This window comes from Artemia sp. Qi Xiang Cuo, chromosome 9 (genome assembly GCF_049724085.1).
Source record: "Artemia sp. Qi Xiang Cuo chromosome 9, ASM4972408v1, whole genome shotgun sequence".
Lineage (NCBI taxonomy): Eukaryota > Metazoa > Arthropoda > Branchiopoda > Anostraca > Artemiidae > Artemia > Artemia sp. Qi Xiang Cuo.
Window position 1 is genome coordinate 57776085 of NC_142802.1, and position 21529 is coordinate 57797613.

Genomic DNA, 21529 nt, shown 5'->3' on the forward strand with positions numbered 1-21529 from the left:
TTAGTACTAAGTACGCTGAAAGCTACCATACAAATTTTCTGGACAATGATTCAGCTGCTATGGCGAATTAAAACCGTCGACAGGTTTTGCTTTTGCTCGACAATAGTTTGTACAAGATTTGCCAGTTTTATGGTCAAAGAGTATCAATAATTTTGAAGCTTTTAATTAGCTCTTTCATTGTTCATTTAGTGAAGTGACGTTTTTTGTCAATGACCAGGTTAATCGCTATAATTATTGCATTTGGGGCTCTAGATGATTAGACTTGTGCTGAGCTTGAAATAAAATAGACTACACCGAAGGAACCTTAAAACTTGGAATAGTTTTTATCATTTTCAGATGTCATACCTAAATATCCGCCAATAATTTTCTCACACTGAAAGTTTTTAATCCCAGTATTTTTACATAGGCATTCTTATATTATAATTAATTAAAAATACCAAGGATTTACCTATAAAAATGCATTGAATTGTTTTTGGCCTATTATTCAGCCCGATTGTGTCAAGATGCACCGGAATTTATGATGAAGTACTGATCGAAATATTTAATAAACATTAAACCAAACATAATTAAATATCTCCTAATTAATGTAGTGCTCGTGTTTAACTTTGTAGCGTAGAATGTAAGCGTACAATCATTTTGTGACTTAAAGTCGAATCTGAATAAAGAAAGAAGAGCAATGGCGATTTTCCGTTGTGAGTAATAACTTACACAGTTAAAATCCTGCCAAGTCGGGAAATGGTGTTTCAAACCTTATTCTTGTAATTTAAAAAATGCAGGAATACTAAATTGTTATGCTACTGTGTAAACTTATGTTTGATTCATTTATATTTCAGTTTATCTAACAACTAGCAGCTCAGATGCAGACATCTTGCATCTTCCCAGCAAAATAAGCAAGGAAAAAGATATTCCATGCTAAGTAAAAATTGTGCGTTATCGGTTTAGCTTAAACCGGTTTATACCGGTTTTCCTTAAACCGATATATACGGTTTACCTTAAAATGGCATTCAGATGGCAGAATGTGTCTTGGATCGAGTCTGAATCTATCCTTCGCGTAGATTGGTAGTGGTCGAACCCTGTCTTGAATATTTGGGCACGCTTTTTTCATTTTTGGGCACGATCATAGACTGTATCTAGCGTTGAATGCCGTTTAACGCATAACGCATAAGTGTCTAAGCGCATAATAAAATTAATTCTTAGTGGTAGAGTACCGGTGCCAAACTGCCGCATAGTTTACCATGGATTTGAATCCCGCCAATGTCAGACTTTTGAAGAAAGGTTCCATTACTGCTCTAGATTATAATTTTTAGAGACAGAAGAGCCATAATTTTTTCACAATATAAATATATTCATTCATTTAAAGATACATTTTATAAACAATAGGCAGGTTAACACCCATAGGGGAATTGAGAAATTGCGTGTAAAAAAAACATTTCTTAAAACTTTTTTTTCTTTACTTTTTTGTTCTTTTTAAAGGAGCCACAATTTGTTCACAATATAAGTATATGCATTCATATAAAGACACATTTTATCAAATACGCAGGTTAACACCCATAGAAGAATTGAGAAATTGCTAAAATTGGTCAAAACTTTTTCGTCCCCTTCACTTACTTCTGACGAAAGAACAAATCAGGTTTTAAAAAAAGGTAGAATTATTTGTCTCTCCAGAATTGCATCTGTCATATGTGTCCCTCAATATTAGTTAACCTAGTTCTAAAGAGATGGGCCTATTTTTCTGTCCAGAAATATGGAACAACATGATCGACGTTCGAAAATATGTCACATAATGTCATATATATGTCATATATGACAGTTTCAATAATGACGTTTTTAATAATGACTTTTCATCATAAACTACGGAAATATGTCACATATACCAACCAATGAAATTAAAAAGCACTTTAATTAATCCTTAAACCTTAAAGAAGGAAGAAATAAAAGAAAGAAGATCAATGACAACTTTCCGTTGTAAGTAATAACTTCCAAAATTTCAAATCCTTCTAATTCGGTAAATTTTGTTTCAAATTTTACTCTTGAAATTTAAAAGAAGTTAAGAATGCTAAATTATTATATTACTGTGTAGGTTTCGTTTTTTATTTACACTTTAGTTTATTGATTTTATTTATATTATATTTCAGTTTATTTAATTTTCCAGTTTTCAGTTTGACCTAAAAGCATAGATGCAAATTATAAGCACCTAATCGTATATTTTAACGAAACTTAAGTTTTCAGACCTTTCTTTTTTTTGATCATTTTTGTAGTTTTTTTTTACTGACAGAATTTACAAATATGTACCATGGGTGTGTTTATTTTTATGTGTATTAGGGATAAAGTTTGGCTTAGTCCCGTCAGACTGATATGATCCCAACATATTGACGGTTAAAATTTAAAATTCCTGTCAAATGCTTTCAAGCCGTTTTTAGAATTTTCAGCTATCCATTCAGCTTTTGCTTTGCTGGGTCTGACCGCCAGTCTCTTTCAAGTTAACACCTAGGCATAAGAACACCTTGAAATTCTGTAGGATTTGTCTTTTCATACGTCATGATGGGTATGAGAAACTGACAACTAAGTGGCAACCTCCACTAAAAAAAAATGATATTGAGCATAAAACAGTTAAGGTAAGGTCAATGCACAGGACAAAGACTAATTTTTAAAATAATCTACACGAAAACACTTGTTGTGCCTTTTTGGAAAGATGTGTTCTTTAATTTTCAACCTTACGTAAAGCTAAAGATAAAAGAATATATACAAAAATAGACAGAAGGTAGCATTTTGTTTTGGTTTTTGCAATTAACGCTATGATTAACATTATGACGCTATCTAATTAACGTTATATTAACGTTGATTAATGTTATGTTAACGTTATAATTAATGTTATGTTAACTAGTTAACGTTATTACGCTATCTAGCGCTGGGTAAGGCTAGATAGCGTTGATTGTTTTACCTTGGTGGCGAATTTGAGTTTTTCGTACTCTCTGGTCTACAACCTGCATTAGCGCATAGACTTTCCTTTCAGCAAAAGCTTCAATACTAACCTCTATTCATAACTTTTTTTTTGTGTCCTTCATGCTTTTTTTTTTTTTTTTTAGAGATATAATTGTATCATTATAACTTTGTTTATAAGATTTTATTTTCCCTTGCTTGCTTTGAAATTCAGGCCCTGGTAAGTAGACCCTTTTGTTTTCCAAATGTTTCCTGGCTCTGATTCTAATCTTAAATAGATGTATTATGGTGTGAAGTGCTTTCAACTTTCCCTCCTCTCTTCTTGTCCTGAATTTATAATTAGAAAGTTGGCTGTTTTACTGTGGATGGAAGTTTTTCTTGTGAAAAAGATTTCTCTAGTTGAGTAAAAAATTAAACTTTATTCCGAGGCACATTAAGCTAATTAATACTAGGTTTCAAACGAAGCTTTTTATCCATCTAATTTCTTAAGAAAATAAATACTGAATATATTAAAGAGGTTACGCCCATGACTAAATGTTGAATTTTTTTCCAATCAGAACTAATTATATAAAAGTTTTCTTTTTTCAGGTTTACTAAATATTATTTTGCAATGCATTTTATCAACCAAAAAATTATCAGCCCTTTAAAATTAAACCTTTTCCCAACCAGGTTTTTAAGAAAATAAATAATATCAATTGAGCAGATGTTAGAGAGTTTCCTCCATTGGCTAAAAGTTGAATATTTCCAATAACAGCTATTTTTATGTAAGTTTTTTTTCTAATTTATTAAGCATTATTTTGCAATGTGGGTTGATCAATCTTGAGAATGAACGTCTTTTAAATTAAGCTAAGAACTTGAATTATTAAAGTGTTATTTTAGAGCAATAGATTATCACGGGTTATCAGCCTTTTAAAGTTAAACCTTTTCCCAACCAGTTTTTTAAGAAAATAAATAATTTAAATCAAAGATATGTTAGAGAGTTTCCTCGATTGGCTAAAAGTTGAATATTCCCAATAAAAAATAATATAATAAGTTTTTTTTCAATTTATTAAGCATTATTTCGAACAGTTCGTGGTAAACGAACTGTAAGTAAGGAGCGACCTGGCTCAATAGCAACCGAAACTCTAAAAAACGGAGTTTTGATACCAATAGATATATCAAAAGAATTGGCTTTTTGTGCTGATTTCAAATATAAAACTTTCATTAAGTTTAGTTTCGCCCATTAAAGGATAAGAGCCTGAGAAAATTTGCCTTATTTTTGAAAAAAGGAGGAAACACCCCCTAAAAGTCATAGAATCTTAGTAAAAATCACACCATTAGATTCAGCGTATCAGAGAACCTTATTATAGAGGTTTCAAGCTCCTGTCTGCAAAAATGTGGAATTTTGTATTTTTAGCCAGAAGAAAAATCACGGATGCGTGTTTTTTTTTCAGTGGTTATTGTATCAGCCCACTGGTCCTAGAATATCGGAAGAGGGCTTATTGGAACGAAATTAAAACTTCTAGTGCCCTTTTTAAGTGACAAAAAATCGGAGGGCACCTAGGCCCCCTCCCATTTCTCAAAATCGTCCGATTAAAATTTTTAGGTAGCCAGTTTGTTCAGCATAGTTGAAAAGCCGAATAAGTATGCCTTTTGAGATATCATGACCCCCCTCCCACAGTCACTGGGGAAAGGTCTTTAAGTTACAAAATTTGCTCATACGTATAAGTAAGGGCAATATGTATATGAGGGGGGTTGTTCTTCCTCAACACCTCGCTCTTTATGATAAAGTTTGAATTTTGTCCCAATTCTTTAAGAACAACTCCTGAAACACCATGTTTGTTTAATTTGAACAATAGGAAGCTTTTTTTATAAGTACTAAAAAACTTAAGCGTAAAGAGCGATGTTTTGAGGTAGAGCAAAGCCCCTCATATACGTAAAAATTTCTGTTTGTTTTAAGTTTTAATATTGCTCCTTACTTTCAGTTGAAAAAACTTGTTTTTTTTAAATTTAATTGTAATATGCGTTGATTAATCTAGAGAATGAACTTCTTTTAAATTTATCTAAAAAATTGAATTATTGAAGTATTATTTTAGAGGCTCATTAGCTTATCAGCCTTTTAAAATTAAACTTTTTCTCAAACAGTTTTTTAAGAAAATAAATAATATCAATTAAGGAGATATTAGAGTTTCCTCCATTGGCTAAAAATTGAATATTTCCAATAAGAACTAATTATGTGCACGTTTTTTTCAATTTATTAAGCATTATTTTGGAATATCTGTTGATCAATCTAGAGAATGAACGTCTTTTAAATTGAGCTAAAAAATTGAATTATTAAAGTGTTATTTTAGAGACTCATTAGATTATCACCCTCTTAAAATTAAACCTTTTTCCAACCAGTTTTTAAGAAAATTAATAATATCAAGTAAGGAAATATTAGAAAGTTTCCTCCATTGGCTAAAAGTTGAATATTTCCAATAAGAACTAATTACATAAACTTTTCCAATTTATGAAGTATTATTTTGGAATATGTGTTGATCAATCTAGAGGAATGAACGTTTTTTATATTGAGAAAAAAATAGAATTATTAAAGTGTTATTTTAGAGGCTCATTAAGTTATCAGCCTTTTAAAATTAAACCTTTTCCTACGAGCTTTTTAATAAAATAAATAATATTAAATTAAATTAAATAAAATTAAAAGATAAGAACTAATTATATACAAGTTTTTCCCAAATTATTAAGCACTATTTTGGAATATGTGTTGATCAATCTAGAGGAATGAACGTGTTTTAAATATGAGCTAAAAAGAATTATTAAAGTGTTATTTTATAGGCTCATTAGGTTATCAGCCTTTTAAAATCAAACCTTTTCCCAACCAGTTTTTTAAGAAAATAAAAAATATCAATTAAGGAGATATTAGAGATTTTCCTCCATTGGCTAAAAGTTGAATATTTCCAATAAGATCCAATTATGTTCCCGTCTTTTTCAATTTATTAAGCATTATTTTGGAATATGTGTTATTAATCTAGAGCAGGGGTGGCCAACCCAAATTATCTTGCGAGCCACTTTGGAAATGCATCATAACTCCGCGGGCCGCATATAAAATTATATATACCCATATTATATTTAAACTTATTATAGATATTTTTTGGAGTGACAAATTGAAAAATAATGAATTCTCATAATTTTTTTACTATTATTTTTACAAATAAACGTAGATAATATAATAATAATAATGATACTAAATGCACATTGTAGAAAATATATAATATTAAAAAAAATAACGAAATAAAAAAATTAAAATCATAGAAAAATATTTATTTCACTAGTGCGATATTTGTTTCTGCCCTTTTTCACTTAACTTTTGCAAGTTGATCTCAATTTGGGTATTTGCACATCGTAATTGGTGTTGAAGGTTAACGTCCGTTATGTTTTTTGCGTCTTTTGGGTTTGGTCAATTTCATCATAGGCAGCGCAATCGCGCTGCCTAAGTAAAGAACGATATTGGCCCAATGTATTATTTATTTATATGTTTTTTTTTGTTTCCATACCAGGGCACTTTGTATCGAAGTAGTTGTCGTAGAAACTTCGACAAGGGATCATTCGAAATTGGATTGGCTTGTGCCCTTTTCAATAGTCGATAGTGATTGGAAGGCAACTAACACCCTTTCCACGCCCACTATTTCCCCAAACGCATCCAATCAAAATTTTGAGATAGCCATTTTGTTCAGTGTAGTTGATTTCCACATAGAAAATACGTTTTTGAGGAGGACACTCCCCCACAACCCTCAGGGCAAGGGTTTTAAGTTATGCCCTGGGGGCATATAAGAACGATGTTGGCACAATATGTTATTTATTTTTTTTTTTTCTTTAGACCAGGGCACTTCGTATCGAAGAAGGTGTCGTAGAAATTTCGAAAAGGACTCATTCAATTAGGAATTGGAGTGGCTTGTGCCCTTTTAAAGAATTGAAAGTGATCGAAAGACAACTAATATCCCTTCCACGCCCACCATTTCCCCAAATACATGCAATCAAATTTTTGAGATAGGCATTTTGTTCATCTTAGTTAATTCCCAGATAGAAAATATGTTTTTGAGGAGGTCACTCGCCCACAACCCTCAGGGCACGGGTTTTAAGTTATGCCCTGAGGTTATGGAAGAACGATGTTGGCACAGTGTATTATTTTTTTTTTTTTCTTTAGACCAGGGCTCTTCGTATCGAAGAAGGTGTCGTAAAAACTTCGAAAAGGGCTCATTCAATTGGAAATTGGAGCTGCTTGTGCCCTTTTTAATAGTCGAAAGTGATTGGAAGGCAACTAACACCCCGTCCACGCCCACCATTTCCCGAAACACATCCAATCAAAATTTTGAGATATCCATTTTGTTCAGCGTAGTTGAGTTCCAGATAGAAATTATGTTTTGAGGAAGACACTCCCCCACAGCCCTCAGGGCAAGGATTGTGAGTTATGCCCTGGGGGCACATAAGGTTTACATAGAAAGTTTTTGTGGAAATTTCAAAAACGGCTCATTTGATTGGAAATTGAAATTGCCCTTTTTAATAGTCGAAAGTGAGTGAAGAGTAATTAACCCCCCTCTCACTCCCACCATTTCGCCAAGAACATTCAATCTAAGTTTATAGATATTCATGTTGTTCAACGTATTTGAAACTTCTGGAAATTATGTATTTAAGGATGACAAACCCCCCAGAGCCCCCAGGGCAAAGGTTGTACGTTATGCCCTGGGGGCATAAAGGGTTTTTATTGAAAGTGTTGTCGTAGAAACTTCAAAAGGGCTCATTTGATTGGAAATTGAAAGGGCTAGTGCCATTTTTAATATCTAAAAGTGATTGAAGAGCGACTAACGCCCCTCTCACTCCCACCATTTCCCCAAACACATCCAATCAAAATTTTGAGATAACCGTTTTGTTTAAAATATTTGAAAGTTTTGTAAATTAGGTCTTAGAGGATGACAACCACCCTAACAGCCCTTAGGGTGAGGGGTGCAATTTATGCCCAGGGGGCATACAAGGTGTCCATAGAAAGCGTTGTCGTAGAAACTCAAAAGGGGCTCATTCGATTGGAAATCGAAAGGCCTAGTGCGCGTTTTAATAGTCGAAAGTGATTGGAAGGCTTGGCATTTTTATAGTAAAGATCGATCTGGGTATAATGTATTATTTTTTGTTTTTGTTGTTGTTGTTTAGACCAGGGCACTTCGTATCGAAGGAGTTGTCATAGGAACTTCAAAAAGGGCTCATTCGATTCAAAATAGAAACGGCTGTTGTCCTTTTTAATAGTCGAAAGTGATTGGAGGGCAACTAATCCCCCTCCCACCCCCAACTTCCACTTTGCCCATTATGTTTAAAAACTAAATGTTGCCTTAAGATTAAACCAAAATGCACTGTGTTAATGCTAATTCCAAATAAGGCATCTCAGCAGTATCCCAAGAATGCCTGAGGGTATTATATTCAAACTTTCGGGGCTACTTCTGCTCTTTAAATTTAACCAAATCAAAATAGCGTAAGTGTATTTCTAGCTATCAAAGAAAGTAAACAGATTTTTTGCAACTGGTATCAAGTTTTCCATTTCAGGTCAACTAGAGGAGGTATGAAACTAAATTAAAAACTACTATTTGTGTCCAGATTTTTAAAAGGGTGTATGTTGTTGAAAATTGCTGAAAATTTTTCTCTAGCATATAAATAGCAGGCCAAACTATAAAACGAAAAGATTTAAAGTATTATTTTCTTTTCCCCTGAAAAGATTATGTCAATATAAAACGAACAGAAATTGATTAAAAAACTGTTTACACAAAATAAGTTTGCCAAAGAAAAGTAAAGAACTGCATTAAACAAATAATGAGCAAAAATAAAAGCAAATAATCTACCAAGCGTGAAACTAACACAAAACAGCATCGATAAATAAATGAAACCCAAAAAGAACAGAAATTACAATAAATAACCGAGTCAAACTCAAAACGAGCAAAAATTAACATATGTTGGGATCAAAGCCCCTATGCCTTCCCAAGGCCAGAACGTAATTTTCACTTTACTGAAAAAATACAAATGAATGTGCATTGTCAGTTTATTATACATATACTGATATCTAGTAATCAAAATGTTAATATTATTTGATTGATTAAAGTTATAAAAGTAATAACATTTATATTTTTTCAGTAAAGTTGCAAGTTTTGTTCTGGCCTTGGGAAGGCATAGGGGTTTTGAGCCCAACTTATGTTAATTTCTGCTCGTTTTGAGTTTGACTCGGTTATTTATTGTAGTTTCTGCTCGTTTTGGGTTACATTTATTTATTGATGCTGATTTTTGGTAGTTTTACGGTTGGTAGATTATTTGTATATAATTTCTTAGACCACACTGCTTTTCCATTAAAAACAAAAAAAAATTTTTAAACACGAAAAACGGGTTTTAATTTTCTAAAAAGCAGTGAACTACAAAACAATTAATTATGCACAAAAGCTCCGAATATTTCGGCCCGACATCCGGGAGCCTTTCTCAACGGAAAAAAAAATAAATAAATAAAGCAAAAAAAAACAACTTAAATTACATTACAATAAAACATACTAAACACATAAAGAGAACAGAAAGCAAAAACGAAAGAAAAATATAAATAAATAAGAACAAAACTCACATATTAATTAAACACTTCCATGCACTGAATGTCTTTCAACTGGCCTCCTCTCAGTATATAAATGGAAATATATTAAATAAACACTTCCATGTAGGCTACTGAATGTCTATATTGATTCTACTCGCCTCCTCCCAGTATATAAATTGAAATATATTAATTAAACACTTCCATGCACTGAATGTCTTTCAACTGGCCTCCTCTCAGTATATAAATGGAAATATATTAAATAAACACTTCCATGTACTGAATGTCTATATTGATTATACTCGCCTCCTCCCAGAATATAAATTGAAATATATTAATTAATCACTTCCATGTACTGAATGTCTATATTGATTCTACTCGCCTCCTCCCAGTATATAAATTGTTATATACTGGTATATTCCTCCTTCCAGTATATTTACATATATTCCTCCTTCCAGTATATTTATATACTGGGAGGAGGCGAGTAGAATCAATATAGACATTCAGTACATGGAAGTGTTTATTTAATATATTTCCATTTATATACTGAGAGGAGGCCAGTTGAAAGACATTCAGTGCATGGAAGTGTTTAATTAATATATTTCAATTTATATACTGGGTGGAGACAAGTAGAATCAATATAGACATTCAGTACATGGAAGTGTTTATTTAATATATTTCAATTTATATACTGAGAGGAGGCCAGTTGAAAGACATTCAGTGCATGGAAGTGTTTAATTAATATATTTCAATTTATATACTGGGAGGAGGCGAGTAGAATCAATATAGACATTCAGTAGCCTACATGGAAGTGTTTATTTAATATATTTCCATTTATATACTGAGAGGAGGCCAGTTGAAAGACATTCAGTGCATGTAAGTTTTTAATTAATTTGTGATTTTTTTTATTTTTTATTTACTTTTTGATTTCTTTTTTCATTTTTTTTATATTTATTTTTTTATTTTTTTTTTTTTTAATTTAATATATTTTGTTTTTTTTTTTTTTTTATTTATTTTTTTTTTTTTTTCCGTTGAGAAAGGCTCCCGGATGTGGGGCCGAAATATTCGGAGCTTTTGTGCATAATTAATTGTTTTGTTGTTCAATGCTTTTTAGAAAATTAAAACCCGTTTTTCGTTTTTAAAAAATTTTTTTTGTTTTTTGGTAGATTATTTGATTTTATTTTTGCTCATTTTTGTTTAATGGAGTTCTTTACTTTTCTTTGGCAAACTTATTTTGTGGAATTTTTTTTAATTAATTTAGAAAAAAAACGATTCGCAGGTGTGAGTTGAACCAAAAGCGCTGACAACTTTCTGTGCCTAATTTCTGTAATCGAATAATTTTTCTTTTATGACGTAAATGTTAAGATATAATTGTTACGTTTTGATTTCTTAAATTCTTTCAACAATGGAAAGTGGTGAGCATTATTAATTTTCCATAGTAATTCAAATAACAACAATTTTTTCTGAAATTCTCTGATGTGATTAAATGTATCGACTGTAAGGTTATCTTTTCCTTGCAATGATATAGTTAATTCATGGAGTTTGTTGACAATATCCACTAAAAAGCATAAATCCAATAACCACTTGTCATTTCTTAATTCTGGCAAGGGCCTTTGTTTGTCATTCACAAACAAATCAATTTCTTCTCGTAACTGATAAAATCGCTGTAAACATCTTCCATGACTTATCCATCTGACTCGACTGAAGTACATAGAATCTAATTTTCTTTTAGAAAATCCTTAAATTGTCAATACGCAAGTGCATGTGATCGAATGTAATTCACTGTTTTTATAACTCTACTTGCATAACATGATACATTGATAATACTTGAGCTATGCAGCATAATAATATAATACTTGGGCTATATACATCGATAGTGAAAGAATGAAACATCGAATCAGTAATGTTCCAAGATTGCGCGTATCATGAGGGTCCAGAATATAAAAGTGTGATGAATCTCGCGGGCCGCAAAAATGTTTACAGTGGATCAGATGCGGCCCGCGTTTTGGCCATCCTTGATCTAGAGAATGAACGTCTTTTAAATTGAGCTAAAAAATAGAATTATTAAAGTGTTATTTTAGAGACTCATTAGGTTATCAACCTCTTAGAATTAAACCTTTCCCCAACCATTTTAGAAAATAAATAATATCAATTAAGGAAATATTAGAAAGTTTCCTCCATTGGCTAAAAGTTGAATATTTCCAATAAGAACTAATTATATACGTTTTTCTCCAATTTATTAGGCATTATTTTGGAATGTGTGTTGATCAATCTAGAGAATGAACATCTTTTAAATTGAGCTAAAATTGAATTATTAAAGTTTTATTTTGGAAGCTCATTGGGAATTTAACCTTTTCAAATTAATCGTTTTTCTAACCAGTTTCTTAGTAAAATAAATAATGTTAATTGAGCAGACGTTAAAAAGAGGTTCGATCTTTGGTTAAATGGTAAATATTTCTAATCAGTGCTGTAAATTCTATGCTTTCCCCAATTTACTCTGGATTATTTTGGAATGTACTAATCAATATGGAGAATGGACGTTTTTGCGGTTGGGCAAAAAAAAAAAAAAAAAAATATACAATGAAAGTGTAATTTTAGAGGCAGATAGGTTATCAGCCTTTTTCAGAAAACTAGTAATATTAATTGAGGAGGTGCTGGAAAGAGGCTCCTCCAGTGACTAAATATTGCATATTTCTAAACAGTGCTGTAAATTTTAAGATCTCCTAATTCACTAGAGATGATTTTGCAAGATGTATTAATTAATTTGAAGAATGAAAGTCTTTCAAATTGAGCAAAATTTATTTTAGTAATTAAAGTATAATTTTTGAGGCGCATTAGATTATCAATCTTTTGTAATTTAGTCCTTTCCTCTCCAATTTTATAAGAAAATGAATAATTATAATTAAGTGCACGTTAAAACAGGAACGTATGTTGGGGAGGTGAACCTTTCGTAATGTCGTAATTTTAACGATCACCTCTAATTCCATACGTATAGAAGTCCAAGTAATTATATATATATATATTCCATATTCCATATGTATAGAATTATATAAATATAATTTTCATATTTTGTGTGTGTCATTTCTTGAATCTTGTGCCTTCATTTATTTTTCAGATGACCTCTGAAACAAAATTTCTATGCAAGTGCATCTATAAAAAGGTCCTTTAACATTAGCCAGCTATGATTAATTCTTAGTTCATCCATTTTGTTGTTGGTTCTATTTTTGACACACACTTATACGTAAATTTTGATCGTGAACTTTTTTCTTTGTATCCAGAGGTCCTTTAGTCTAATTATTAAAACTTCTTCTAAATTATATTTTTAAGGTTTGAAATTATATTCCAGAGAGCAGTTGGGTGGCGGAGCACCTTGGTTTATTTAAGAGTTTAATGAATAACTTTCTATTGGGTCTTTATCCATAGATGTTTTTCCCTCTTCTTTTCTTTTTTTTTTGATTATTATTATTATTATTATTATTATTTTTTTTTAAATATCTGTTTTTATTTTAAAAAATAGAGATTTGTCATAATTTGGTTGTTTTATTTCCTTTTTTGTTTGTTTTGTTCGTTTGTTAAAAGTTTTGTTTGATAAGTGTTTGTTATATATGTGGTTGCCAAGTATCAAGCGCTTTCGTGTCTGGCTTTGGACATCCACTTGGATTAATGTTATGTGTTATATAATTTTCTAATCAAATGTATTGAAGTGAAAAAATTGAACTATCCAACTTTTTAAAAAGAACAATTACAGTTAAGGGGATGACCTAGATAATATTATTTACAGTGTTGAATATTTCTCGGTAGAGGGTTCCCGAAGGGTAGAATGGCAACACAACAGACAAATACTTAGATTGTCAAAAAAAATAAAATAAACAGTTTGCGAAATGATTCGTACTGGTAACCGTGGTAACGTTATCAAAAGACCCCTTAATATTTCCAAGGGGCTTCTAAATGAACTTTCTCCCTTTTTCCTCTATTTTCAAAATCCCCATGAAGCAAAGTTTCTTAAATATTAATCTTTGGAAACGTCTGCCTTTAACAGCCTTATCTTTCACTGAGGCAAAAACTCAATTCATTTGATTTTGTGTAAGTCAAAAATGTCAATTTTTCAGTGACAAGACAGTTGTTAACAACTTTAAATCGACAAGAACAAGTTTTAGAAATGATTCGATTTGTCCCTGTAAAAAAAGGATAGATGGGTAATACTTAAGGAAGAGAAAGTGAATTTTCACGTCTTCGGTACCTGGATCGAACCTCTTTTTAGATCTAAATTCAAGGTTGCAATTTGCTATTTCTGGTACCCAAGAAATTTAAAAAGTAATAAAATAATACCAGATCAACTGAACTAGGAGATTTTTATGCTCCTGTGATTCCTTTGATAGAGGTGTAGCGGAGGATGACGCCCCTCCTTCAGGTTCAGAACTTTTGCAGTTGAAAATATTGTCACAACCCTGAAGAGTTATCCAAGGGTGACCTTGAAGGGAGGTGTGTATTATTGATGTGTCGCGATCCTCTTTCTTTTTGGCCTATGTATAAAGCATATTCTATCTAGAAAGAAAAGACACCTGTTTCAAGGGCTAACCACTCGTACAGCCAACAATGACCACATCTCATTAAGCTGCTAATCATACCACGACTTTTGCCTACACACTGATAGTTAATTCTATGTAGAGAAGTACTAGAAATTAGTTGCCAAAAATGACTAAAAATTTACTTCCTTCAAGGATCACCTCGAAAGAAGGTGTGTATTATTGATGTGTCGATATTATTGATGCGATCTTCTTTCTTTTAGGCCTATGTGTAAAGTATATTCTATCTAGAAAGAAAGGGCACCTGTTTCAAGGGCTAACCACTTGTACAGCCAAGTAGTACTTACTATTATTCTCCATGACCACACTGCCTTTTCTATGACGAAAACAATAAGAATTCCAAATAGGGATAGGTCCTTTTATTAGACAGTGAAACGAAAATATAAAACAAAGACTCTAAACATCGAAATATTTAGAGTCTGTTTTATATTTTCGTTTCACTGTCTAATAAAAGGACCTATCCCTATTTGGAATTCTTATTGTTTTAGTCAAGTAGTACTTAATTGCCAAGAATTGCCACATCTCATTAAGCTGCTAATCATGCCACGAATTTTGCTAACATACTGATAGTTCATTCTATGTAGAGAAGTGCTAGAAAGTAGTTGCCAAAATTGACTAAAAATTTAGTAATACAGGAGGAAAAGAGAGTTAGAAATATAAAAAATAGTGGTTGTGCTTACAGAAAAGGAGATTGTAGTTGCGCTACAAAAAAGAAGCCAATTATACAGATTCCTAATGGAGTCAACAAATTCAGACTTAAAATGCTAGTTCAGTATTTTTCATTAATGCCTTTGTGCAAAGTATGCAACCAAGAATCGAAGAACAGTGCTGATATTTTTGAAGAATCAAAAAACAGTGCTGATATTTTTTTCTAAATTGATGGATTATGAAAGATGCTATTCTTTTCTCCTTCTCTTTTTTTAATTTGTAATAAAATTCTCAAAAATGAATCGACTTGTCATTTAGAGAGAGATATATTTATTAATGAAACAAATACTATCACATTTCACCTGCCGAGGAAGGCAGTAAAGCTTGAGAGGAAAATTAGGGATAATTGATTCCATTTACTCAACCTACCCATACCAAACTACTCAAACGCTAGTAATTCAATTAACGAAAGAAAAAAACAGCAATTGAATCCTGAGAACTGTGAGTGGTAAATGTACCTTATATGAGTGGATAAAATGCACAGTTTATAGAATTATCCAGTAAGTTTATCGCAGATCATTTCTGGTCTTCATTCTCGGTGCGAACAAAAAGCTCCTCCCACTTATTTCTGCATTAGCGGGTTAGTCTGTTTCCGTCAATCAATGAGAAATGGTTACAAAATGCATTATTCGTAATAGCGGGTTTCCACTTATTTCCGATTATTTCTATTATTACTTTAAGTTTCGCGTCCAAGAGGGTTACAAAGTGCATTATTCGTAATAGCGGGTTTCCACTTATTTCCGATTATTTCTATTATAACTGTAAGTTTCGCGTCCAAGAGAAATCTGACTTGTCTACCCGTGAAAAGATCTAATGCCGCTTATGTTTATATCTGCAAAAACGTTCTCTGGAGCACTCGCACCTCGGGTCCGGGTTTTTATAATGGGTGAGATAGGGAATGATCATACTGCTAATTCTATAAACTGTGATAAAATGTGAGTGGTACCTTAAATACAATGGCGACCCGGAGCGGGCTACTCACCAAATTCACATCCGAAATAAAATAAGATTCTTTACCCGTGAATTGAAAACAGAAATACTGAAGGATTTTTCATATATTTTTATAGTATATTACATCGTCAGAACCATAATGGCCAATTACAGAAGGTGCCTGGGCGGTGCTCCTAAGCTCACGAGTTAGATTATTTTCACTTCGTGCTATGATCATGACGGTGTCTACTACATAAGTAAAAAAGTCTCAAAAGCAGGGATTATTGGTTGATTTATTATCGGTTATTTATCTTTAATTGTGTCTGAGTAAATTGTGTATTTTGTGGTTGTGAATTTGGAATATATCCGCTTGATTATCCTTCTTAGAATTCTCATGAACAGGGACCCAATTAGAATCACTAAATTCAGGCCTTTATCCGAAAGTTTTGGCACTTTTTTTTAAAAAACATGTTACAAAATTACTTGCCCAAATTTAGCATCCGATTTCTTAAAAAAAAAAAATCTTATATAAAAAGAAAACAAATCAAAGAATTTTTAAAAGTGATTTATGATGTAAGTTGAAAACTTGTTGTAAACATCTGGAGATTGATTGTTTTAAATACCCACAATTTAAACGGTACCCTTCCTCAGAGCTATTACGTCCTGTAATCTTCCTTTTGTTAATGGGGTTTTATTAACAAAGGTCGTAAATGTTCCCCTGATATGAACCTTTCCTGTTACATTTTACCCATCATTAAACAAGCGTTGGAATAGGGAAATGCTCTTGTTTCTTGCGGTTTTGCCTTATTTTACATAATGATAATCTTCCCTGCTGTGACTGCCAATGTAGGGAAATGATAATCAGGCTCAAATAACCATTTGGTTTTGGTGTCTTTCACCTTGTTTAATGAGAGAATTTACTGTTTAGTATCGATTATTCGGATGCTCAAAAGGTCTTCGTAATTTTCCTGATTATTCTTTTGGTTAAAACTCTCTGTTTTAGTATATGTGCATCGTTTTGTGAAAACTATAATATGTTTAAATATATTAGGTGTTCTATAGCTTCACGTCAAATTAAAATCTAGAGATCTTTCTCTGAAACATTGAATGTAATTAAAAATGTTATTTGTAGAAGCATTTCTAAATATTCAGTTCTTTGTTAGACCTTGAGACGAACACATAGAGGAGGGCCCGGGCCTGTCAAAATGGTAAAGATTTAATTTTTTTTATAATTTCTCCTTCGTTTTTTTAGGGTTGTCGTATAATTTATTTACCTTTTTCGATTTTGGAAAATTTTAACCTTGCAAAATTTATCCTCAGCAAGATTCCGTGAGTACTGAATAAATCCTTTATCAGATCCGTGGAAGGCATGCGTGACAAAAATAACATGCATAATACAAATAAGGGCTTACTGACAATTTTTGGACAAACCTAATCATTTTCAAGCATTTCTGTCACATTTAGCAGGTACCCGCCGCGTTCATGTCGGGTAATTTCTTTAAAAATTTAGAAAAATGTTCAAATATAGCTTTTAAAAATATTCTCCAGATATCAGCTCTGCTTAGTAAAAAGGATACATTGCTTTGTTATCGCAGCGCAAAAATATTTTTCTCAAATAGATTGCTTGCTTTGTACTTTCTTAATTTCAATATATAAAGAATGAACTGTCAGGTACGGCTGTTGAAACTTTATTTTTTAACCGATGTAAGACAAACTTTTTCATGAGACTCCTGCTTCTAATTGATTGCACATTTTTATTTATATTTGGGATAGCAGATGCTGTATCAGTCTTAGTTTAATTTGATCTTTCAGCAAACTCAAATTACTTTTTTTTGTTCCTCCGTTTTCTAGATACTGAAAAGATTTTCTGGAACTCATTGCTTATAAATTAGCTTATTTTTCGAATTAATTTCAGGCCCCAGATGGTGAGCCACAACCTACTACAGAAGTGGACTTATTTATTTCTACTGAGAAGATTATGGTATTAAATACGGAACTCAAGGTAATAGAATGAATTCGATCTTTCGGTTAAACCCTAAGTTGGCATATTTAGTCTGTAGGAAGAGACAGTAAAGGATATTAATGATATTGGTGTTATTCGGACCCTCAAGGATAATTTAAGTGATACGAAAACAAATCGTTTTCTCAATTGAAATTTATCTCCGACATTATATATTGTTATCCCATTTTAAGTTGAAACGATAGGATGTTTGCAGAGAAATTATTAATGTTTAAAATACAAAATTTTTGTGATTGAAGTAAAGGACGAAGCTTAAAGCAAAAAAATATTGCCTCGCAGCTGCTGCAACATATGCCAAAAAAATCTATCAATATTACTTGTTTACTTGCTGGCTGCAAATAAACAAGTAAACAGATGCTTGCTGTTGCAACATCTAGCAACACTGGTTTATTTTAAGTATGATAAATAGAAGATCCAACCAGGTATGTTCAAGAGTGGGTTAGTTTAGGGTTTATACCCACCACCATCAAAATGTTAGTTCTGTAATTCTAAAATATAGACTCAAACAGGTCCTTCTCTTCTGGAGTGACAACAGGGGGTGTTTTTTAGTGGGGGAATGTCTAAGATAAAAAAAAGTCTTTTGAAGAAACTACTTTTCCGTGTTCTTTGAAGAGATATCCTTAACCAATCAAAGGGACTGGCACATATGCAGTATTTTTTAAAATTGGGCATTTTAAGTATATGTGTAAAAAGTGTGATCTAAGAAATTACTAATTATTTAAAAATTAGATTTTTGTGATGAAAGTAAGGAGCGCAATATATGCCAATATTGCCTCACAGCTGCTGCAACATATGCCAAAAACTAACGCAAATAAATCACCTGATGGTATTCCCCTATGTTTTAGAAAATATATTTCTGGAGAATCACAATAGATTGGAATCTTTCTTCTAGGCCCTAAGATGGTATATTTATTCTTTAGGGGAGAAGACAGTAAAGGATATTAATGACATGGCTGTTATATTCACCGTCCAGGAGTACTTAATCGAGATGAAAAAAAATTGTTGTATTAATCAAAAGTTCTCACGTTTTTTTTATATAAATTTCATTCCATTTTTAGTATATATGTAAAAAAAAGTGTGATCTAAGAAATTACTAATTATTTAAAAATTAGATTTTTGTGATGAAAGTAAGGAGCGAAGTTAATATTTGCCTATATTTCTAGGATTATGTAAAACTAGCATTTTACTAAAGACCACGCATAAGAAATAATATTGTTCTATTTTTATTGTTGGTTTTGTTGGCTGTATGAAAAGTTGCCGTGTCCTGTTGAAAGCAAATGTCATCCATTAGCGTAAAACTAAATATTTTTCTAATTATGTATGTCATTAACTTTTCAAATCATAATAAAGTTTGCTCAAATTCCAAAGGTTCGATGACCCACTAATTATTACACCAGTATAAAAATGAGACCATAAAAATGAGACGTTTCACATTATTATATCAGGTTCTATTCTTTAACAGAATATCCTTTTAATTGTCATTTGTTTTGAATACCTCACTTTCCACCTTTTTTTTAAATCTTTTATGTCCTTTTTTATTTTTACTTTCAATAGCTTTGAATCCCTTTTTATTTTTCAAGACTTTCTTTTATGTTTTATATCTTCATGTTAATAAATTACTTTCTGATCAAACAGACTTCAGGTTCTTCCCATGAATAGGAAATTCTTGGATGAAGAAAAAGAAAATACAAAAGCAAGTAAAAAGTACACAGAAAGTACAAAGTACAAAAGCAAAGAAAAAGAAAGTACAAAAGCAAGTACAAAGTACACAGAAAGTACAAAGTACAAAAGCAAAAAATAGAAGACTTGTGTTTCTTTTTATTGTTGTTTGATTATTGTTTTTATTGCAACATTTGCATGATCAACGTTTTTCGTCTTTTCGTTTCTGTTTTTATACCTTTTTTTATTAGCGAAAAGACGTCAAGCATATTCCCTGGATAAAAAAAAAAAAAAACTCATTAGTGATAAACAAGCCAAGAAAGAATTGGCTATTATAGTTGTTTGGTAATTTTTTTATTAGAATATTGATATAAATAAGTGGAAGTTTTATGTTCTTTCTCCTTTTGTTTTTGCTCCATCTTTTGTTTTGTTTTGTAAATAATTCTTATCGATAGATATTTAGTTTGTATATTCAAAAAAAGTGTAATATAAGTTTATAATAGCTACCCTTTTTAGTTATAACATACTAAATTGAGATATTTTCACTCCGTCTTATTTTCGTTTCTCACTTCTTGGTTGCATATCACTTTTAGGGGCTTAATTGTAATTATTTGAAAAAAACTACATTTCCTAAAGAGTTAAAGAAGCTGAGTTACAAAATCAAACCTTAAAATATACAAGGATTAGGAGCCACAGTTGGGGGCTGCCGCCCCCAACCCCCGCTTTCGCAGCCTTTAAATAAAAATAAAAAATTTAAACTGAAAGTAAGGAGCGACATTAAATCTTAAAACGAACAGAAATTATTCCGTATATGAAAGAGGCTGTGCCCTCCTCAACGCCTCGCTCTTTACGCTAAAGTTTTTATTGTTTAAAAAAGAGTTGTGAGAAAGTCAAACTTTAGCGTAAAGAGCGAGGCGTTGAGGAGGGCACAGCCTCTTTCATATACGGAATAATTTCTGTTCGTTTTAAGATTTAATGTCGCTCCTTACTTTCAGTTTAAATTTTTTTTTTTATTTAAAGGCTGCGAAAGCGGGGGTTTGGGGGCGGCGGCCCCCCAACTGTGCCTCCTAATCCCTGTACGTTTTAAGGTTCGACCTTGTAACTCAGCCTCTTTAACTCTTTAGAAAACGTAGTTTTTTTCAAATAATTTCTGCACGTTTTTGTACAGTTTATTACTTATTATTGCTTGACTAACTGTTAGCTGATCGTGTCAGGAGTTAAAGTTGGGGGCTGCCGCCCCCAAACCCCCGCTCTTGAACATTCTTGTGTTAAGGCTTTTAATTCCTGAATACTCAAATCACGTCGTACAGGGTGCCTCCTAATCCCTGTACGTTTTAAGGTTCGAACTTGTGACTCAGCCTCTTTAACAGCCCCCCCAACTGTGCCTCCTAATCCCTATACGTTTTAAGGGTTGACCTTGTAACTCAGCCTCTTTAACTCTTTAGAAAACGTAGTTTTTTTTAAAAAAATAAACAAAAAAAGGTTATACATTCTTTGTTATTAAAATTTAAGCGCCGATATTTTCATAACAAAGCATGTCTAACCTGTTTATGTGTATTATTTGAAAAAAACTAAGGTTTTTCGTAAATATAAATTCGGGGGATACTTTTTTCGGTCTGAAAATATCAAAAGGCCCTAACAGGTCAAATTCTGCTTCGAATGAGTCCTCATTCAACCGGATCCGTTGCCAACTGTGGCCTGTAGGCGTGGCTAAGAAAAAAAAAGAAATGATGATGATGAATTTTAAGTGGCTATATTTGGTTTTTTGAAAACAGGGAATGAGTGATCGGATTGAGCTGAAATTTCGAGGATAAGCTCCCGGGCCCTAGGAAAGCTTAACCTCTAAATTTCAGCCCAATCGGACAACGTTAACGGGGGGCTGTGGTGGGAGGGTCCAAACTTCCGGCCCAGTTTACCCCATGAAGATAAAGTCGGAGGAGGATGAAATTTTGCAAGTTTCTTAGTTTGAGCTTGGGCTACAAAATGCGATTACCGCCGTCTCTCTGCGACCTCTAGGACCTGAAATCGCTTAACATTGTGGTGGGTCGCCTCTTTGTAGAGGCACAAGTGTGCCTCCTTGATATTTATTTATTCTTTTTTTTA

At 32.2% G+C, this 21529-nt stretch overlaps 1 protein-coding gene across 7 annotated transcripts in view; it reads left to right on the forward strand.

Annotated features, from left to right (window-relative positions):
- The window catches only part of LOC148948866 (uncharacterized), a 289113-nt gene that overhangs the window by 229258 nt on the left and 38326 nt on the right, over positions 1–21529 (forward strand). For all 7 annotated transcript variants that reach the window (XM_089094766.1, XM_089094770.1, XM_089094772.1 and 4 more), the window contains one exon: positions 17663–17749. In XM_089094766.1, the coding sequence (XP_088950892.1) occupies positions 17663–17749 (87 nt within the window). The remainder of the gene's footprint in view (positions 1–17662; positions 17750–21529) is intronic.